We start from the raw sequence: 20,856 nt of genomic DNA, 5'->3' as shown, positions 1-20,856 counted from the left end.
TTAATATTGACAGTTTATTTGTTTTAATTACTTTGTTTATATAAAGTGAACAGATTTCACAATACAGACCCAAGAGCAAGCATGACGCTTTACTCACCCTTCTCCCTCCTGACTTCCTTAAAAGAAATTTTTTTTTACTTTTTGCAATGACTTGGTTTCACTTGGCTTCACAATCACAGGCTTAACACTCCAATATGTAAGGAATTCAACAAATAACAAGTAGGAAAAAATAAAAAGAAACCACCATTCCTCAAGAATAAAGTCAAAGGCTGTAAACAGTAATCAGGACACAGACTGTCAGTTTTGCTCACACACATTGCGTGTTTTTGTTTGTACTCCGTACTTTAGGAACCACAGATTAGGAAGACATGTATTTGTCTTTTTGGAGCCGGCTTATTTTGCTAAGCCTAATGGTTTCCAGTTGCATCCATTTCGTTGCAGAAGGCTGGATTTCATTCTTCTGTGTGGCTGAATAGCATTCTATAACATGATACACCTTCTAAAAACTTTTTATCAAAGCTGGTGTTGCAGTGTGTCTGCAATGCTTATATCCCATAGGGGACTGGTTCAGGTTCTCACAGCCTCACTTCCAATCCAGCTCCATGATCATGGCCTTGGAAAAGCAGTGGAGGATGGCCCAAGTGTTTGAGCCCTTACGCACTCGTGAGACAGCCAAATGAAGCTCATGGCTTTGACCTGGCTTAACCCTGGCTGTTTTAGCCATGTGTGGAGTAAGCTAGCAAACAAAAGATCTGTGTTTCACCCTCTCTGTTAATTCTTTTGAGTAAATACATAAATAAAATTTAAAGTATTTATTATATGTAGTTCTTCCAAGAAAAAAAATTAATATTTTTGTAGTAATATAACATTATTAATCCTTGGCTAGACAAAGATATGAAATAACGTTTTATGAAACTATTTGCAATGATCAGTACACACAGATATTTCCTGTTTATGTTTTTTAAATTTTAGTTTTCACATGTAAGGAAAAACAAGCAGTGTGGATCTGACATGTTTCAGCCAATATATCCTCTAGTTGAGTCCATTTTGCTGCAAATGATAGAATTTCATTCTTTATATAGCAGAATAACATTTCATTGTATGTAGGCTACCCCATTTTTTTTTATCCATTCACTTCATGGTGAGCACCATGGTTGATTCCAAATTTTGGCTGTTGTGAACATTTCTGCTTTAAACTTACAGATACCTCTTTGATTCCCTGTGTTCCAGTTTGTTGGGTGTATGCCAAGTAGTGGAATTTCCACGTTGGTTTCCACAGTGGCTGCACTAATTCACATCCCTACCAAAAGCGGGTTAATTCTTCCCCTTTCTCCTCCTCAGCAGCGTTGGCTCCTCACTGTGATTTGGCTTGTAGGCATTCCAGAGGGGTGAGAAGGTATTTGATTTGTATTTTCCTGATGGCTAATAATGTAGAACATTTTTTTTCATATATTTGAAATTCTTATTATGAAAACTGTCTATTGAAGTCCTTTGCCCATTTCTTGGGGTTTATTGTTTTTTGGTGTTAAGTTTTTGTTTTTTTTTAATTGTTGGCATATCCAGCATGTTAATCCTATGTCAGATAGATGGTTTTCAAATATTTTTCTCATTCTGTTGGATTTCTCTTCATTCTGTTGTGCAAAAGCACTTGAGTTTAACATAATCCCCTTTGTTTCATTTTGCTTTGGTTGCCTCTGCTTGGAGGAGGGGGTCTTGTCCAGGAAATCATCCCCTACCAATGACTTGCAGTGTTTCCCTGTATTTTCTTCAAACAACTTCATACTCCAAGGTCTTACATTTAGGTTTTTTGAGTCATCTTGAGTTGATGTTTGTTTTTGATGGGGATTATTGATCTAATTTCATTGAAAAAGTACAATTCTTACTGAGTTGCAAATAAAATGCAGACATTATTTGGATGCTAATAAGATGTATTTACATCCATTTTTAAATATGTTTGTTTATTAGAACAGACTGTTTTCTCTTTGGTCAACCAGTGAATTTATGATATAGAAATAATTCATAAGAAAGATAATTTGAAAATCAAAAATTATACCAATAAGAGGATGCATTCTTTCTTAAATCTTGTCTAAGATTATATAAGAATTAATTGGGAAAAAAAATCTGTTACAAAGTGAAACTAGAAACATTATTGTAAGCAAATGAGTGCGTACTTCCTGATTGGTAAATGGGTGTGTCCGAGTGCACACAGATTGTATCCACACTTGTTTGTTATCCTGCATAGCTCCGACTGCTTATCAAAATGGATTTCATGAAAGATTGTTAATAGGCTGAGGCTGAAGGTGGAGCTATCACCTTTGCCAGTATATAATTACAGCATGCTGTCCCTTGTTAATCTGATGCTTGCTTGCAAAACTGAGTTACCTTGGATTCTTAGGTAAGCAAGTTTGAATCTTACACTTGGTGGTCTCCTTTGCTGCTTGTACCTGGCTGTGTGGGATTCGGAAGTGTGAGAAGGAAGGAAATGCAGGATGCCTCGCATATATCGATGTTATCTCAAGGTTCCTCAGGTATATCTTGAGTGTTTCAGAATTCTGGCTGCTCTTCCGTTTCCCCACTTTTATCATCTTTGCTTGAGCTTCAGATTTACTCGAATTGTTAATTTTGTTATTGCTAATCAATCTCCCAAGATGGCATTTACTTGAAGTTAAGTATTTATGAGTTGACTGTGTGTAATAACTTTACAGTTAAGAATGTTAAATTTTCTTTTGGTGAGAGTAGTGAATGAGGCCAGTGTCTTCAAAGTCAGCACTCTAAGTTATTGTCATGTATGACCGCTCCATCTCATACGGTTTCTAATACATTGTAAATCTCAGAAAACCTTTATAAATATACCATATTTCATGATAAGTTTGGAGAGTGGAGGTGTATGTATGAAAAATGTACAAGGATGCACTGATTAATGAGTCATATACGAATTTTTAATTAAGAAGAGTCCATAGTTTTTCAGTGGCAGTTTTTCATTTTTCTGAATATTATTTTAAGACATCAATTTTGAAAGGCTGGTACCATGGCGTAGTAGACTAAGCCCCCATTTGCAGCTGCAGCATCCCATAGGAGCACTGGTTCAAGTCCTGGTGACTTGACTTCCGACCCCAGCTCCCTGCTAACGGTCTGGGAAAATAGCAGAGGATGGCCCAAGCACTTGAGTCACTATACCTATGTGGGACATTGGAAGAAGCTCCTGGCTTCAAACTGATACATTTTGGAATGAACCCACAGATAAAATATTTCTCTATCTCTCTCCTCTCTCTGTTGTAGTTCTGCCTTTCGAATAAAAATAAATCTCTTAGTTTTTTTTTTTTTTTATTGGAAAGGCAGATATACAGAGAGGAGAGACAGAAAGGAAGATCTTCCATCCAATGATTCACTCCCCAAGTGAGTGCAACAACTGATGCTATGCCGATCCGAAGACAGGAGCCTCTTCCGGGTATCCCACGCAGGTGCAGGGTCCCAAAGCTTTGGGCTGTCCTCGACTGCCTTCCCAGGCCACAGGCAGGGAACTGGAAGGGAAGCAGGGCTGCCGGGATTAGAACCGGCGCCCATATGGGATCCCGGGCATGCAAGGCCAGGACCTTAACCACTGCGCCACCACGCCGGGCCCTAAATCTCTTAGTTTTCAACATTTGTTTTTCTTAAGGTTTATTCTACTTTTTTTTTATTGGAAGGTCAGATTTAGAGAGAGCAGGAGAGATGGAAAGATCTTTCATCTGCTGGTTCACTCCCCAAGTGACCCTAGCAGCTAGAGCTTAGCTGATCAGAAGCCAGGAGCTTGTTCTGGGTTTCCCATGCAGGTGCGGGGTTCCAAGACTTTGGGTCATCTTCTATTGCACTCCCAGGCCACAAGCAGGGAGCTGGATGGGAAACAGGGTGGCCAGGACACAAATTGGTGTCCATATGGGATCCGACATGTGTAAGGCAAGGACTTTAACTACTAGGCTACCACGCAGGGCCCAGCAGGAGGGTTTTGATGGAAGGTAGCTGTTAGTTCTTACACGCAATTAAATTCTTACATGCAGGTAATAATATTGTTCCCTTTTTTAGTCATCTTCATAATTTTTCGTTTTTGCATAAGGCTTTGTTATAATTGACGAAACCATTCTTCCTGTAATAACCAGTTGAATTCTTCAGCTTTTCAATACCATAAATAACGTTCCATGCATCAGTTTCGATTTTTTTTGTTTGTTTTAGAATTTATTCATCAGAATGACTGAATCAGAATTTATACCTTCTGTAGATGTTGTTCAGGCCGCCCAGTGGCTTTCCATAGCTACTGTCATTCACATCAGTCAGTACGTGGGATTTCCCATTTCACAACACCCAGCCAGCATTGCTTTTATCTTCAGATGTTGAGCGTGGACAAGGACAGGTGGTGCTCACAGCAAGTTGCTTGCCCTCAGTGCCATGAGAAAGCACAGCCTAACATGAGTAACAAGTTTTACCAGGTAGAATTTAGCTGGCTGCCTTTGCCCCTGCCAGCCTAGGATATGGACAGGCATTGTGAGTGTAGAGGAATATTTCCTGCAGTGCTCAGAGAAGGCCTCGTGGAAAAGTAGAATTAGAGTTCAGTTAAAGTGAGAAAGATTTATACAGAAATTTGCATAGGCAAATGAGTGTGTTAGTGTATCAAATTAGAAGACAAGAGCCACACAATTACTTAAATGGTTGGCTTCATGTAAGAATTATTTTGTGGAAGGTTTATTTATTTATTTGAAAGGCTATTACAGAGAGAGAGAACTTCCATTTGCTAGATTGCTACCCAAATGGCTGCAACAGCCAGAGCTGGGTCAGGCCAAATCCAGGAACTAGGAGCTTCATCTGGGTCTCCCATGTAGATGACAGAGCCCTTTCCTAGGCGCATTAGCAAGACACTGCATTGGAAGTGGAGTTGCCAGGACTCAAATTGGCATCCATATGGGATATGTGCATCAAAGACTGCAACTTAATCCACTGAGCCACAGCAGCAGACCCCAACGTAAGAATTATTTGGATGTGATAGAAAAACCATAAAGTGATTGTATAAACTCTTAACAGGTATCCCAGGGCTGAAATTTAGTGCCCAAATAAGGACAAAATTTGAATGAGAGTTCAGACCACATTATCACTGAGGTGGAGCCCATGAGTGAAAAGTGGAGAAGTGTGCTGGATTGCTTTGGGTAAGGCCTCATGTGGGTTGGGAGACTGTGGTTCTAGCCCAAGATTGGCTTGAGGCTGGAATGAGCTGGAGGAGCTCTCTCCTCCCACAGCAGCTCTCCAGGACACTCTTCTGATAGGGTAAAGCATCATGTCCGCTCACAAAGGACAAACAGAGAGGCAGTGACTGATGAATTTGAAGCTGTGAGGCAATGAATTAATAATTGCCATAGCAGGAGATAGTATTCTGGAGTGGTGGAGGAATAAAATAAAAGCAAGGTTACAGGGGAAAAAGCCAGACACGGGGCAGGGTCTGTATAAAGTAGCAAGAGGAGAAAAACTAGCAGGAGAGCCTTAGCATCTTGCTTTGAGTGCGTGAAGAACAGTAGAAGACAAGCCCATTGGAGGTTGGAGCACTGTGCTCAGCGGACAGGAGAGGCCAAAGCAGGGAGCTGGGAGTGAGGTAAATAACTTGGGCCTGCATTTTTTGTGCAAATGTTGATTATACAGGAAATTGTTCATGGCGTTATCTCATATCCTGTTTTTTTTCCACCCACCCATTTCAAAATTTAATAATGTAGTACTTTAGTAATACATACAATATGCTTATAGTATTTGGGACAGGAAAGGATTATTAGGGGAAGAAAATAAGAGACCGTGGAGTTCACTGTCCCTCCCACTCATCCACTGGGGAGAATGCAGGGCCAAGGCCTACTTCTGCCCTCTGTACCTGCCCTACCAGGTGCAGGCAGCGAGGCCCTCTCCATGGTGGAAATTATCCATGGTTATTGTTGATTGTAACTGGAGAAGAGAGCTACAGAAAAGGTGAATCTAATTTTGATGCAAACCCCTCTGTAGACCTTGACTTCATAAAAGATGTGTCTCCCTGTTCCTAACGGCTCTTGTGGTTTGTTTTAATTTATCTTGCAATTCAGCAGTACAGAGTAACTGAATACTCTATCTTCCATACATCCTTGTGCTATTTCCTTCTAGGTATGCTGAAATTCACATTTCTTATTCCTGAATATTGTCTTTGGCTCAAGGTTTTACATTTTATTGACTCTCCATATTGCTTTTCTCTCCATATTTAGAAATGGACTCAGAAATCGAGGAAGAAATTCCTGTGCATGAGGAATTCATTTCATGTGGTGGAGGCGAGACACAAGTCCTGAAGTGTGGGCCCTGGACAGACTTAAATGATCCAAGTATCGACAAGCCTAAGCTGCTTATTTTCATTATTCCTGGTAGGTTAGAAATCTGAATGCAGACGCTTTATACAGATGCTCATAATTATTTCTGTTGTTAGAGATACTACTGTGTAGTGTGGGTATTGTGCTGTACAGTAAAGGTGCTCCCTGGAATGCCTGTACCTGTATCAGAGTGCCAGTTGAAGTCCCTACTCCTCTGCTTGTGATCCAGGTTCCTGCGAGGCAGCAGCAGTTGTGTGGGCTCCTGCCTCCCAATTGGGAGAACGAGGCATTGCGGGCTTTGTGGTGTAGAGTTAAGGAACATGTGAGGAGAAACTGACCTTCTAATCTACAACATCATGTCATGTGTTTTTACTGTTTGCGTTAATCTGAGGTCTGTGTTTCTTTTCTTAGGTAACCCGGGTATTTCATCCTTTTATGTGCCATTTGCAAAAGATTTGTACGCTTTAACAAACAAACGCTTCCCAGTTTGGATCATTAGTCACGCTGGACATGTCTTGGCCCCCAAAGACAAGGAGATTATGACATCAGAGGGTATGTCCATGTTATGATTTGCCTTTGTTTACAGTGAGTGACTATTTATGTTTTAAGAAAGCCTGCTAAGTTAAGATTTAACACCAGTGAAAACTTCAGCTTGTGACATTCAGTCCACAGTACCATATTTTGGCAATTTGGAAGTATTCTTTTAAGATTTATTTATTTTTATTGGAAAGGCATATTTAAAGAGAGAAGGATATACAGAGAAGATCTGTCCACTGGTTCATTCCTCAAGTGACCACAACAGCCAAAGCTGAGCTATTCTGAAGCCAGAGGTCAGGAGCTTCTTCAGGGTCTCCCCCATGGATGCAGGGTCCCAAGGCTTTGAGCCATACTCTACTGCTTTCCCAAGCTACAAGCAAGGAGCTGGAAGGAAGAGGAGCGATTAGGAGATAAACTGGCACCCATATGGAATCCCAGTGCATGCAAGGCAAGAATTTATCCTTTGCACTAGGCCCAGAAATTTTAAAGTTTTAGAGACATTTTTACTCTTCTGTGGGCAATTTTCTGTGGGAATTTGGATGGATCAATATTTTGATTTACCTATTCTATCAGTTAGTAATCCACTATGTACTGATTGTTGAATTACTATATTTATGGAGTTGCACTAAGAGAAGTAATAGACGTAGCAGTGTTGTGGCACAACAATTAAGCTGCCACTGCGATGTTGTCATTCCATATGAAGTACCAGTATGAGTTCCAGATGCTGTACTTCCAGTCCAGGTGAGTTACTATTGTGAAAGGCCAGTTTGAAAGAAATTCTGAGAGCTGGGAAGAGTGCTCAATCTCCATGTGGTAGACTTCAGGAAGCTATTTTGTGCTGGAAAGTCAGTTACAGAGAGAAGTTTTCTAGCCACTCCCCAGAGAGCCATATGGCCAGTGTTGGACAAGGACGAAATCTAGGAGCCAGGAGTTTCATGTCGGTCTCCCACAAGAGTGGCAGGGGATCAACCCATCTTCCGCTGCTTTCCAAGACCATTAACAGGGAGCTGGATTGGAAATTGAAATGTTGGGACTAGAACTGGCATCTATATGGGATTCAAGTATTGCAGATGGCAGCTTTACTGTTTATGTCACAAGCTGACCCTTTATTGGGAAAGCTTTAAATGGAGGAATAATAATAATAATAATAATAAAGAGGGGATAATAGAAAAATATAATGCATACTTTCTACAATCATTCCTTTTAAGGACCTTTTGTCTTAGCAATCCCCCATAATTGATTGGAGATGAGAGATAGTCTTGGCCCTATTGCAGGTAGTGCTGCTGGCTCTTCTATGCCTGCTGTCATGTGAGCAGCTTTTGTGCTTACTGATCCTCTTTTGTACTCTTTCTAAGGATATTTTTAACTGTCTTTACCCTCTAATCATCAGCTCAGATATAATTTGTGTTTTAAAATTTGAGTACAGAAACAATAAGCACTATATATGTTAGCTCTTCTAAACTCCCTCCCAAGATTAGTTAATAATCTATATTGTTACTAATTTTTGAAACCATATTGTAGGTCAAGTAAATTGTATCAATTTAGTTAATTTATGTGTTCTTTTTTTTTCTTAAAGATTTATTTTTATTATTTTTGTATTGGAAAGGCAGATATACAGAGAGGAGAGACAGAGAGGAAGATCTTCCATCCCATGATTCACTCCCCAAGTGAGCGCAACGGGCTGATACTATGCTGATCTGAAGACAGGAGCCTCTTCCGGGTCTCCCACGCGGGTGCAGGGTCCCAAAGCTTTGGGCCGTCCTTGACTGCTTTCCCGGGCCACAGGCAGGGAGCTGGAAGGGGAGCGGGGCTGCCGGGCTAGAACTGGCACCCATATGGGATCCCGGGCATGCAAGGAGAGGACCTTAACCACTTGCGCCACCGCGCCGGACCCAATTTATGTGTTCTTTAACCCTAAACTTTGAAGATGATTTTTAGCTCCAGTGAGTAATGTTTCAAAATAGATTGACCTTCTTTGCTCTGCTTTATATTTAAAACTTACATGTGCTTATTGTTAAAAATTCATGCAGGATATTGTAGGAAACTTAAAAATCAATTCCTATAATTTAAAGATTAAAATGTATACTGAAATTTTATAAGATTTGCTTTAATTGTGTCTAAACATTTTCAAACCCAAATTAAATGAACATTAGCACTTGGCACTGAGAGGTGTGATTGCCCAATGCCTGTAGTATTTTGTGTGATAGGTCAAGGGTTTTGTTCAGACTGAAGTGAGCACCGAGGATCTGTAATACCAGGGACTGTAGTTGCAGTGCTCTCCCCCTTGTCCCTCCTGACAGTGGAGTCACATAGTTACCTTTGCCTTTGAGGGTATTTTTTCCCAAAACATTTACTTGTATCTTATTACCTGTCCAGAAATTTTAGTTGACTTGGGAAATACACCAAGAAAGCAGTAAGCAAAGATATGTTGGAGAGACAAGTAGTAGGCTTCCGTTTTCAGCTCTAAAATGTGTAACAGGAAATTTGCCCTAGCTGTTATCACAACAAGGAGAAAGCTGAGGAAGAGCAAAAGCAGTGATTTTTTTTTTAAATATTTTGGAGAGTCAAGGTCATAGGACAAAGTGCCTCTTGAAATGTGGATTTGGGAATACAGTGAATAGTTGCTCTCCTGAAGCAGGGACACCAAAGCCATAAACTGTTGAAATACATAAGCAATTATTTTGATAAACAGCTAGAGATAAATTGCAGAATTGCTGGAGTGTTAGAAATCTTTGCAAGCCTAGTTGGGATAAACTTTCCCACGTTTGTGAAAACCTGTCAGGTTCTTCTGTGAGGCAACAGAAAAAGTTGCCTTGCATTTTTGCCAGGGAGGAAGACAAGTGTGCACGTACTGCAAAGACAGTGCTTTGCCAGGGCCTTCTCCAACCAGGGCGTAGAAGAGGTAGCCATCGGCAGCCTTTTCTAGCCTTCCTATCTCACACACGCAAAGAAACATTTGACACTTTTAAAGATTAAAGCGTGAAATCTCAAGTTCACTAAAACACTGAGATTTCACAGAATACTGTGCAATGCTTCCCTCCCCATGTTTTATTACTGTATCACAAGGTCTCCACAGGCTTGAACTTACAATTCTTAGTGCAACCAGAGATAGTAAGGGGAAAAAAGCCCAAATACATACACACACATATACCCCACATATAGATGCTAAAGAAAAGAGTACCCTTTGGCACCTACAGCTACGGCACACATTAAACATAGTCTGGCTGTGAACTACTTAACATAAAGCCTCATACCAGAGGTTGGCTTGCTTTATTTCTTCTTACCCAATAGATGATATCCAGCTTTAAATTGAGAAAGACAAGAAAACTGTCTAAAGAAGTAAAACAAGCATCAGCATCAGACTGGAATATTTGCTTATTACTGATTTTGAAATTATTAAGAAAAATAATTATGATTAATAGATTGTCAACTCCAATGGAAGAAGTAGGCTGCATAAACAGATGGGCAGTGTAAGTCAGGAATTGGAAACAAAGAAGCAAAAGAAAATGTGAAAAACACTGCAACAAAAATTAAAAATGTGTTTGGTTCACCAGTAGAATATATGTGAGTGAGAAAATCAGTCTAAAACATAGAGGGAAGAAATGTAGAATGCAAAAAGAGAGAGAGAGAGGGGAAAATATAAGAACTATGGGACAGTTTCAAAAGGTATAACATATACATAATTGGAATACTAAAACAAGAAGAAATAGAATGGAACTGCAATAGTGGAAATACTTAATGCCAGCCCAAAAGGCCATCTACCTTCCCAAGAAGCATAAATAAATCTTGGGCCCAGCGCAATGGCTCAAAATCTAAATCTTCACCTTGCAAGTGCCAAAATCCTGTGTGGGTACTAGTTCATGTCTTGGCTGCTCCACTTCCCTTCCAGCTCCCTGCTTGTGGCCTGGAAAAGCAGTAGGGGATGACCCCAAAACCTTGGAACCCTGCACCTACATGGGAGACCCAGAACAACCTCTTGACTCCTGGCTTTGGGTTGGCTCAGCTCCAGCTGTTACAGCCACTTGGGCAGTGAACCAGGGGATGAAAGATCTTTCTGTCTGTATCTCCTCTTAAAAAGAGAGAGATGCCACTAGTGTAGAATTTTATATACCTAATGGAATTATCTTTTGAATTTAAACAGCAATCAGAGACTTTTTCAGACAAGCTGAGGCCATAACATCCAACTTGGAAGAAATATTGAAAAATGTTCTTTAAGAAAAGGAAAATGATAGTTTGGAAGCTTGCATCTTTGTGAAGAAGGGGACAGCTTAGAGAAAGAATAAATGAAGGTTTAAAAATGTTAATTTTTCATATCCTAAATTGACCTGATAGCTGATTGTTCTAAATAGTGAAAGTAACAATATATAATCATTATTAAATATGGATCAGTAAAATGATGAAAGGGATGAGTTAGAAATATTCATTTCAATGTACTCAGAAATAATAGTTTCAGTATACTCAGACAGCAAGTGCCATGGGACAGTGTTACTTAGTTAGAGTGTATTTTGTAAATTCAAGAGCAATCTCTAAAAAAAAAAACATTTAAGTGTAATTTATGTAAGAAGAAAGAAAATGGTTGGGAATCAAGTTGGCGGAATAGGGTAAGGACAGGTTTAATAAGACAGAGAAACATTTAATCAAGATGAAGCAGAGAGGACATATTTCAGAAAATAGGAAAGGACAGAACAACAGCAGAGGGGTACCTGGAGACTGACAGACACAGGAAAGCAGTGGGCACAACAGTGTGATGTTGCAGTGAGTGATACTCCAGCACGGCGATCTAAACTCCAACAGCAGCCGGAACTCCACCAGCAACCAGGTGGAAGGGACTTTCACTGGGAGCTTGGGAGGTGAACCCAGACAAAGTACTCCGTCCTGCTGGTCCCTTTGGTTTGACCAGGAGCAGAGATAGAACAGCAAATCTCAGGCAGTGTGAGAACAGAGTGAATTTCATAGCCCTGTCAGCCCCCTAGAGCTGAATTGGGCGCCATTTTGCGTAAGGAGAAAAGGGCAAGGGAAAGGACTGAGCATGCTCTGAGCAGGAAGTGAGCTCATTTCTGACTCGGTGAACTGCAACGACGTGGCATTCTACGGGTTCCATCCAGGGCATGTCTGGGTAGCCCTCGGATCTGACAGCCAGCAGATCAAGAACTGTTGTGGTAGCATGCCAGATGCCATTTTGCGCACTGTGGCAATAGCTTTGGGACTGCAGGGGACAACAGAGAACTGCACATGTGCTGAGCTCGTGGGAGCTTGCCGAGATCCCACAGGAAAATAATACCGACTGTGGCATCGTACCAGTCAAAATAGGTCCGTGTGGCACCCAGACCTAACATCCAACAGGTTCCAACAAGATCAGCACCACCAACAACCTAACTAGATAGGACACCTGGTGTCTCTTTAATCCTGGAACCCACTCCAACTGGAAGAGGGAGAAAGGTTGCAGAGACAATGGTGCAGCCTCAGCATGGTATCACAGGAGGTGGAGAGTGGTGAGCCAAGAGCTGGGGCTGTGGAGACCACGGTGGATATCTGACATAAGAACCCAGACCTGAAACTCACTGGAGGTTGTGGCACAAGTGGCTGCAAGCAAAAAGTTGTATGCCAACTGCAATAAGTAAAATCACATTGTAGACCTGTGGGTCACACAGCTTAGAAACCTGCCCCAAGAAGAAGACTCTGCTAACCAGAAGTACAATGATCAAGAGCAAAAGAAGAGACAAAGGCACAATGAATATTACTGAGCACTCCCCTGCAAAGGAGCAAAACCCTATGCCAACCTTAGAGTTAACTGAGGAAGACATCAAGAAAATGGGGGACACAGAATCCATAAGACTCATTTTGAAGATTCTGGTCAAAAATGAGAAGCTCATGCAAGAGTTCAAAGAATTGAAGGAAGCAATAAAGCAAATCAAGGCTGGTATATCAGAAATTAAGAACACAGTAGAGCAAATTACAAGTACAGTGGAGAGTCTCCAAAATAGAATGAAGCAAGCAGAAGAAAAAATCTCAGAATTGGCAGATATCTCCTGTCACCAGGGGGAAGCAAACAAAAAGCTGGAAGCAGAGCTGGATCAGACCAAAAAAAGTATTCAAGAATTGAAAGACACTATTAAGAGGCCAAATATAAGAGTTATGGGAGTCCCAGAAGGTGCAGAAAGAGAAGCTGAGTTTGCAAATGTATTTAATGAAATAATAAAGGAAAATTTCCCTAATCTGGAGAAAGAATTGGGAAACAAGATCCAAGAGGGACACAGAACTCCCAACAGGCTTGATCAAAAGCGATCTTCACCAAGACATACGATTATCAAGCTCTCTTCAATTGAACATAAGGAGAAGATCCTTAAATGTGCACGTGAAAAACATCAATTGACATATAAAGCAATGCCAATTAAACTCACAGGAGATCTCTCACAGGAAGCTCTACAGGCAAGAAGAGAATGGAGTGACATATTCCAGATTCTAAAAGAAAAAAATTGTCGACCTAGGATAACATACCCAGCAAAGCTTTCTTTCATCTTTGAAAATGAAATAAAATTCTTCCATAGTAAAGAAAAGCTAAAAGAAATTGCCTCTTCCAAACTTGCCCTACAAATGATACTTCAAGATGTTCTCTTGACAGAGAAGAGGAATAGCACCTATCAAAACCAAAGGCAAACCGGAAGAACATCCCAGTAAAATGACAACAGAAGACTAAATCAATGAACAACCCATTCCTAAAATGACAGGACCACAGTACCACCTATGTATATTTAACTCTGAAGGTAAATTGCTTAAGCTCAATCAAACATCATAGATTAGTAGACTGGACTAAAAAACAAAACCCATCTGTTTATTGTCTGGAGGAGACATACTCCAACAAAGATCAGCGGAAACTCTATCACATGGGTTTTGTTGTTTTCTGTTGGTTTCATCTCTTCAAAACACTTTCTTCTGATTAAATCATTCAGTGACTCGTAGATCATGCAGTGGCATCATTTTCTTCAAGAAGGTCCTTGATTTTCACTTCTTCAGCTACACATTAGCCATTTAATAGCATGTTGTTTAACTTCTTGGTGTTGTTAATTTATTTTTTCTCTCGGATGTTGATTTGATTTTGTGGCTCTTCATTTAAGGGAAGGCATAGTAGTTGTGTAATGGAGACTGTCATATCTAGTAACATGGCATTGTAAATTTCTATTTTTCTTTCTATTGTTGATTTTGTATCATGACTTTTCATTTAAGGGAATGTACAGTAGTTATGTAATGGAGACTAAAAACCAGATGTGAAGATGCAGTGTAGTATGCATTTCTGTTTCCAGACAAAGATGGACTTACAATGAAACTGCTTATATTATATTTTGACAATAGGATTCTGGACTCTCTGCCATTGTCCATGCCCACAATGATGAACATATGACTAAATATGAAGAACTATATGTTAGCAATGATAGAAGGGAAGGGGATAAGGGAATATGGAACTGTATCATAAAATGATAACAATAATAATAAAATGTGGGGAAAAAAAAGAAGAAAGAAAATACAAAATATTGGATTAAAGCTAGAGAGGGTAGAGGAAAGGAAGGTTAAATGAGTAACTTTCCGCATATGAAAGTGGCAACCTCAGATGATTTTATTGGCAAATTCTACTAATTTAGAATTCACACCATTTCTCTATCATTTTTCAGAAAAAAAGAAGCAGAAGCAGCATTCCCTAATCATTGTTTGAGGCCAGGATTATTGTATTAGCATGATGAGATAAAGAAATTTAGGTTTCCAAAAAAGGAAAACTGTATATTAATACATCATGTGAACATAGAAGTAAAAATTCTCAACAAAATATTGACAAATCAAATTCGTTTAGGTTACTTCCATATTTTGGCAATTATTGATTGTGCTGCAATGAACATAGAGGTGCACATTGCTTTCTCATGTAACAAGTCTTTTGGATATATTCCTGGAAGTGATATTGCTGGGTCGTATGGTAGCCTAAGTATTCTCCATACTGACTTCCATAGTGGTTGCACCAGCCTGCAATCCCACCAGCAGAGGAGTAGGGTTCCTTTACCCCTGCTAAAACCTTGCCAGCAGATGTTGTTGGTCGTTTTCTGTATGTGGGACATTCTTACTAGAGTTAAGTGGAACCTCAGTGTTGTCTTTATTTGAATTTCCCATATTGCCAGGGAGCTTGAACATTTTTTTCATATGCCTGTTAGCTATTTGGATTTGCTCCTTTGAAAAGTGTCTGCCCATTTCTTGACTGGTTTATTTGTTTTGTTGTTAGGTTTGTTCTGGAATTCTTTGTACATTCTGGAAATTAGCCCTTTGTCTCCTGTATAGCATGCAAAGATCTCCTGTTCTGTTGGTTGCCTTTGCTGATTGTTGATTGTTGATTTTCCTTTGCTGTGCAGAAGCTTCTTAGTTTAGTGTAATCCCATTTGTTTATTTTGGTCTTGATTTTCTTTGCTTTTGTTTTTTCTAGGAAGTTTGTGCCTACACCTATGTCTTGCAGAGTATTTCCAACTTTTGCTTCTGAAATTGTGATGGTTTCTGGGTATAGATTTAGATCTTTTATTCATTTAGATTGGATCTTTGTTTATGGTGAAAGTTGCAGGTCTTGCTTCTTATTTCTGCAGGCTATTAACCAGTTGTCCCAACAGCGTTTATTGAAGAAACTTTTTCCCCCACTGGATTGTTTTCTGTTTTCTTGTCAAAGAAGATGGCTGTGCAGGCATGGGTTCCCTTCTGGTGTTTCTATTCTACTCCATTGGTCTTGTTTTCTGTTTCTGTGCCAGTACAAGGCTGTCTTGGTTACTACCACCCTACAATAAGTCCTAAGGTCTGGGATTGTCATCCCTCCCATTAGGTTCTTATTCTTCAGGATGGTTCTGGCTCTTTGTGCTTTTTTTGTGTTTGTTTTTCAGATGAAACTTTGTATCATTTTTTTCTAGCTCTGTGAAGAATGTTCTTAGTAGTTTGATTGGAATCCTGTTGTGAATGTATATATTGGTTTTGGTAGTATAGACATTTTGATGATATTGATTCTGCCCATCCAGAAACATGATATGTTTCTCCACTTTTTTAACTCGTCTTCTATTTCTTTTCTTAGTGTTTTGTAGTTTTCTTCACAGAAATCTTCCACGTATTTTGTTAGGTTTATTCCCAGGTATTTAATCATTTTCTTCTCTGTTATTTTGAAGGGTACCATGCTGGTTAGTTCTTTTTCAGCCTTGGAGTTGTTTGCATACACTGTGGCTGTTGATTTCTGTTTACTGATTTTGTACCCTGCCACTTCACCGAGCTCTCGTATAAGTTCTAGCAGTGTCTTTATTGAGTCTCTTGGTGCTGCTATGTATAGAATCATGTCATCTGCAAACAGAGATAGCATGACTTTCTTGTTTCCAATTTGAATTCCTTTGGTTTCTTTTTCTTGTCTAATAGCATTCACAAGTACTTCCAGTACTATGTTAAACAGCAGTGGCAATAATGGACATCCTTGTCTGGTTCCAGATCTTAGCAGGAAAGCTACCAACCTTTCCCCACTTGTATGATGCTGGCGTTGGGTTTTTCATATATTGCTTTGATTATGTTGTGGATTGTTCTTTCTATGTCAACCTTATTTAGAGTTTTCAACATGAAGTGGTGTTGGATTTTATCAAAAGCTTTATTTGCATCTATTGAAACTATCATATGATTCGTGTTGTCAATTTTTTATGTGATTTTTCACGTTTATAGATTTACGTATGTTGAATCATTCCTGCATGCCCGGAATGAATCCCACCAGGTTTGAATGAATAATCTGTCTGATGTATTTTTGTACTCTGTTGGCTAGTATTTTATTGAAGATTTTAGCATCTATATTCATCAAGGATATCGGTCTGTAGTTTTCTTTCTTTGCTGATTCTTTATCTGGTTTTGGTATTAAGGTGAAGTTGGCCTCATAGAACGAATTCAGAAGTATTTCTTCCCTTTCTATTGTTTTGAAGGGTTTATAGAAGATTGGGATCAGCTCTGCTTAAATGCTTTGTAGAATTCAGCAGTGAAACATCTGGGCTGGGCTATTCTTTGAGAGGACTTTAATTACTAATTTATACTCTGTCTCCATTATAGGTTTGTTTAGGTTTTTCATTGCTTTGTGACTAATTTTTTGGTAGATGGTGGGAGACCAGGAGCCTATCCATTTCTTGGAGGACTTCTGATTTGTTGGCATATTGTTGTTTGTAGTAATTTCTAATCATTCTCTCTATGGCTGTGGTGTCTGTTGTTATGTTCCCATTTTCATCTTTGATACTATTGATTCTTGTTTTTTCCCACTTTTTGTCAGCTGGGCCAGTGGGGTGTCTATTTTGTTTATTTTCTCAAAGAATCAACTTTTTGATTTATTGATTTTGTATATTTTTCTTTTGATCTCTATTTGGTTTATTTCTTCTCTTATTTTGATTATTTATTGTTTTCTGTTGTTTTGGGGATTATTTTGCTGTTGTTTTTCTATTTCCTTCAGGTCATGCTTAGCTCGTTTATCTGTTTTCTTGTTTCTTGACGTAAGCACCAATTGCAATAAGTTTACCTCTTAACACTCTCTTGGCAATATCCCACAAGTTTTGATATATTGTATTTGAGTCTTTGTTGGTTTCAAGGAATTTTTTTTATTTCTTCTTTAATTTCTTTCCTGACCTATTGTTTGCTCAGAAGCATGTTGTTCATCTTCCAAGAGTTTACATATTTCCTTGGATGTTTTGATTTATTGATTTGTAGTTTCACTCCATGGTGGTCTGAAAAGATGCATGGTATGATTTCAGTTTTTTGAAGTCAGTGAGACTTGCTTTGTGCCCTGTCATGTGGTAGATCCTGGAGAAGGTGCCATGTACAACTGAAAAAAAAATGTATATTCTGTGTCCATAGGATGGAAAGTTCTATATATTAGCTATGAATTCCATTTGTTCTGTTGTCTGTGTGAGTTCTGCTGTTTCATTGCTGAGTTTCTGTCTCATTGATCTATCTATTGGTGTTAATGGGGTGCTAAAGTCCCCCACTATTATTGTATTGGTGTCTATGTCTCCCCTTAAGTCTGTCAACAATTGTTTCATATAGCTAGATGCTCTTGTGTTTGATATGTAAATGTTTATAATGGTTACTTCTTCTTGGTAGATGGCTCCCTTTATCATAATATAGTGCCCATTTTTATATCTTTTAGTATTTTTCACGGTGAATATCATCAGAAATTAGGACAGCTGTACCAGCCTTTTTCCTTTCCATTGGCATGAAATGTCCTCTCCCATCCTTTCACGTTTAGCCTTTTTGCATATTTGATTACTTTTGTCTCTTGTGGGCAACAGTTTGATGGATCTTCTTGATTCATTCTTTTAATCTACATCTTTTGACTGATGAGTTGAGGCCGTTTGTGTTCAAAGTTGTTATTGAAAGGTTGTGATTTAGTCCTGTTGTGTGTGTGTTGTGGTTTTTGCTTAACTTTGGTTTCTTTTGTGGGCTTTATGGGAAGATCTTCTCTTTTGTCATTTTAATTGTAATTAACTTCCTCTTTTTCTGACTTCACCTTTCTGAGCAGTGTTTCTAGGACTTGCTGAGTATTGGCATATTCTTCCAACTTCTCTTTACTATGAAAATATTTTATTTCATTTTCAAATACAAATGAAAGCTTTGCTAGGTATATTATCCTAGGCTGACAGTTTTTCTGTTTTAGGATCTGGAAAATGCTACTCCATTCTCTTCTTGCTTGAAGGGTCTCTTCTGAGAAGTTGTCATTGATTCTGTTTGGTTTTTCTCTAAATGTTTTTGCACTTTTTTTTTTCATGTTTGGTTCAATATTCTTTCTTAATGTTCAATTTAGGGAAGCTTGACCACAGTGTGTCTGGGTGAGGGACTTTTTGGATCTAATCTATTTGGTATTCTCTGCCCTTCCTTTATTTGGCTTTCCCTTATGTTCCCAGTATTGGGAACTTCTCTTTTATAATTCCATTGACTACTGCATGCAATCCTACCTCTCCACTCCTTCAGAAATTCCTATGATTCTAGTATTTGATTTTCTTGATGCTATCATTCATGTCTTGGATAGATTTTTTGCTTTATTCAGATTTTCTTCCAGATGCCTGATTAGTTAGTGTTCTCCACTTGGTTATCTTCCACTTTTGATATTCTTTCTTCTGCAGTATTCATTCTATTAAGCTTTCTATTGCATTCTCTAACCCTAGTATTTCAGTTTGGACCTGCTTTATGTCTATGATGAAGTTATTCTTGAATTCCTTAAACTCTTCCCAACGTTTTCATTGTCTCTGGAAAGTTTCGTGATGATTTTTCTTAATTCTCTGGGAGCTCTTCAGTGTCTCCATCCTGCAGCTCTAGGATTGAAGTGGCCTTTTGCTCGTTTTTGAGGGAAACGCTGGCCCCCTCATCTGAGGTATTCCCTATTTTTCTACTTTTCCCCATGATCTTTCAGATCTGTGGGCTTTCTTATGGCTGTCAAATTGTGTGCCTCCTATCTCTGATGGTTTGCTAGTGTTTTCTGATACACTTTTCTGTAGCATGTAAGGCTGTTGATTCACAAGGAGATTCATTGTGTCCCTGCTTGGGTGAGTGGCGAGGGGAGGAGGGTGTTACTCTGACCTGCTCCTCTCAGGCAGCAGGTGGCACTCACGGGCTGATGCAGGTTCAGTAAGCCAGCAACTGAGTCTTGGAGTTTCACAGACTTCTGACTTCAGGACTATTACTCAGGTTGAGTGCATTCCGGCCACCGCTTTGCATGCAAGCACCTTCACTGTACGTTGCCTCCGCAACCTCCGCTGGCTGGACAGACACCCAGAGCGAGTGTGTCCCAACTGTTGTACAGTGCACAATCAGCAGGCACACTCTCTGGCTCCAGTGATGCTGTGCCTTACCTCACCCCTGACAGGCAAGTGGCATACACCCCTGTTCACTCCCAGTTTTCACACTCCTGCCCCTGGATTCCCTTGTGGCTTCTGCTCCATTCTCCTGGCATCCACTCCCATGCCGCTCAGCAACCAAGAAAAACATCTGCCCCTGAGAGACTCCGCATCTCCATTTCAGACATTCCAGTGTCCCTCTGTGGGGCTCAGACTTCATGGCCTTCTGGTGCGGATGGGTTCAGACCTCGCCCTGTGTGCCTCCAACTTGTAGGAATCACTCCCCAGTTACCCTTTCCCCAATGGCGTCCCCTCCTCCGGCAGGGGCTGCCCAGGACCATGCCTGTGGTTTTCTCCTCAGATTGGTTTTCTGTCACTGGTGTCCTGTCCTAAGGATCCTTCTGCCTCCCTGTGCCTCCTATGGGCAGGCGAAGACTCCACCTGGAATTCTCTCTGTGTCAATTCATGACTCACCAGCTTGTGAGCAAGACCCTGTTTGTCCTGGATGGCGACCCCTTCGCCTACTCAGACCACAGATTACAGACTCGAGGGTTTTATACAGCTTTCCCTTGCCTGTGTGGGACTTGCCTCAGTCCCGCTGACTCCAGGGAGTTTCGGACATTTTGCCCAGCGAGTCTCGCTCTCTGCTCCACTAAATCCTGTCCCTGTTCTTCTGCAGACTCAGCTACACCAGTCTTCCACAACTGGCCATCTTTTTTCTCTCCCTCAGTTTTTTAATAGTATGGATTTTCCTGAACTTTTTGACATCAATTGTAGAAGGAACATTTAGCCTGGTGATTTTGATACACATATTAGTATCAAAGTACCTTGAATATGGTTCCTGATCCCAGCTTTCTGCTAATATCAATCTCAGGAGGCAGCATTCATGGCTCAGATACTAGGTGCATTCATGGCTCAGATACTAAATTGCTGACTCCCAGGAAAGAGGCTTCTTTATTTGACAAGCTGAATTTCTGAAAGCTGCCAGCTGCCTTATCTTTACTTTGAACTCTGGCAAAAGAAAAGTCACGGACAGATAGAGCCTGGAAGTATAGGCGAGCTCCCCTAATCCAAAATCCAAACTCCAAACTCCAAATACTCCAAAACCTGAGAATTTTTCA

At 40.0% G+C, this 20,856-nt stretch overlaps 1 protein-coding gene across 2 annotated transcripts in view; it reads left to right on the top strand.

Annotated features, from left to right (window-relative positions):
* Positions 1 to 20,856, top strand: part of LDAH (lipid droplet associated hydrolase) — a 104,966-nt gene that overhangs the window by 8,695 nt on the left and 75,415 nt on the right. For both annotated transcript variants that reach the window (XM_040992902.1, XM_040992901.1), the window contains exons 2-3: positions 6,243 to 6,395; positions 6,753 to 6,893. In XM_040992902.1, the coding sequence (XP_040848836.1) occupies positions 6,245 to 6,395; positions 6,753 to 6,893 (292 nt within the window). In that variant the 5' untranslated portion in view covers positions 6,243 to 6,244. The remainder of the gene's footprint in view (positions 1 to 6,242; positions 6,396 to 6,752; positions 6,894 to 20,856) is intronic.

The sequence above is a fragment of the Ochotona curzoniae genome, unplaced genomic scaffold, assembly GCF_017591425.1.
Source record: "Ochotona curzoniae isolate NIBS_2020 unplaced genomic scaffold, NIBS_Ocur_1.0 contig_883, whole genome shotgun sequence".
NCBI lineage: Eukaryota > Metazoa > Chordata > Mammalia > Lagomorpha > Ochotonidae > Ochotona > Ochotona curzoniae.
Note: the sequence above shows the minus strand (reverse complement) of the source record. Positions and strands in the feature narration are given on the sequence as shown.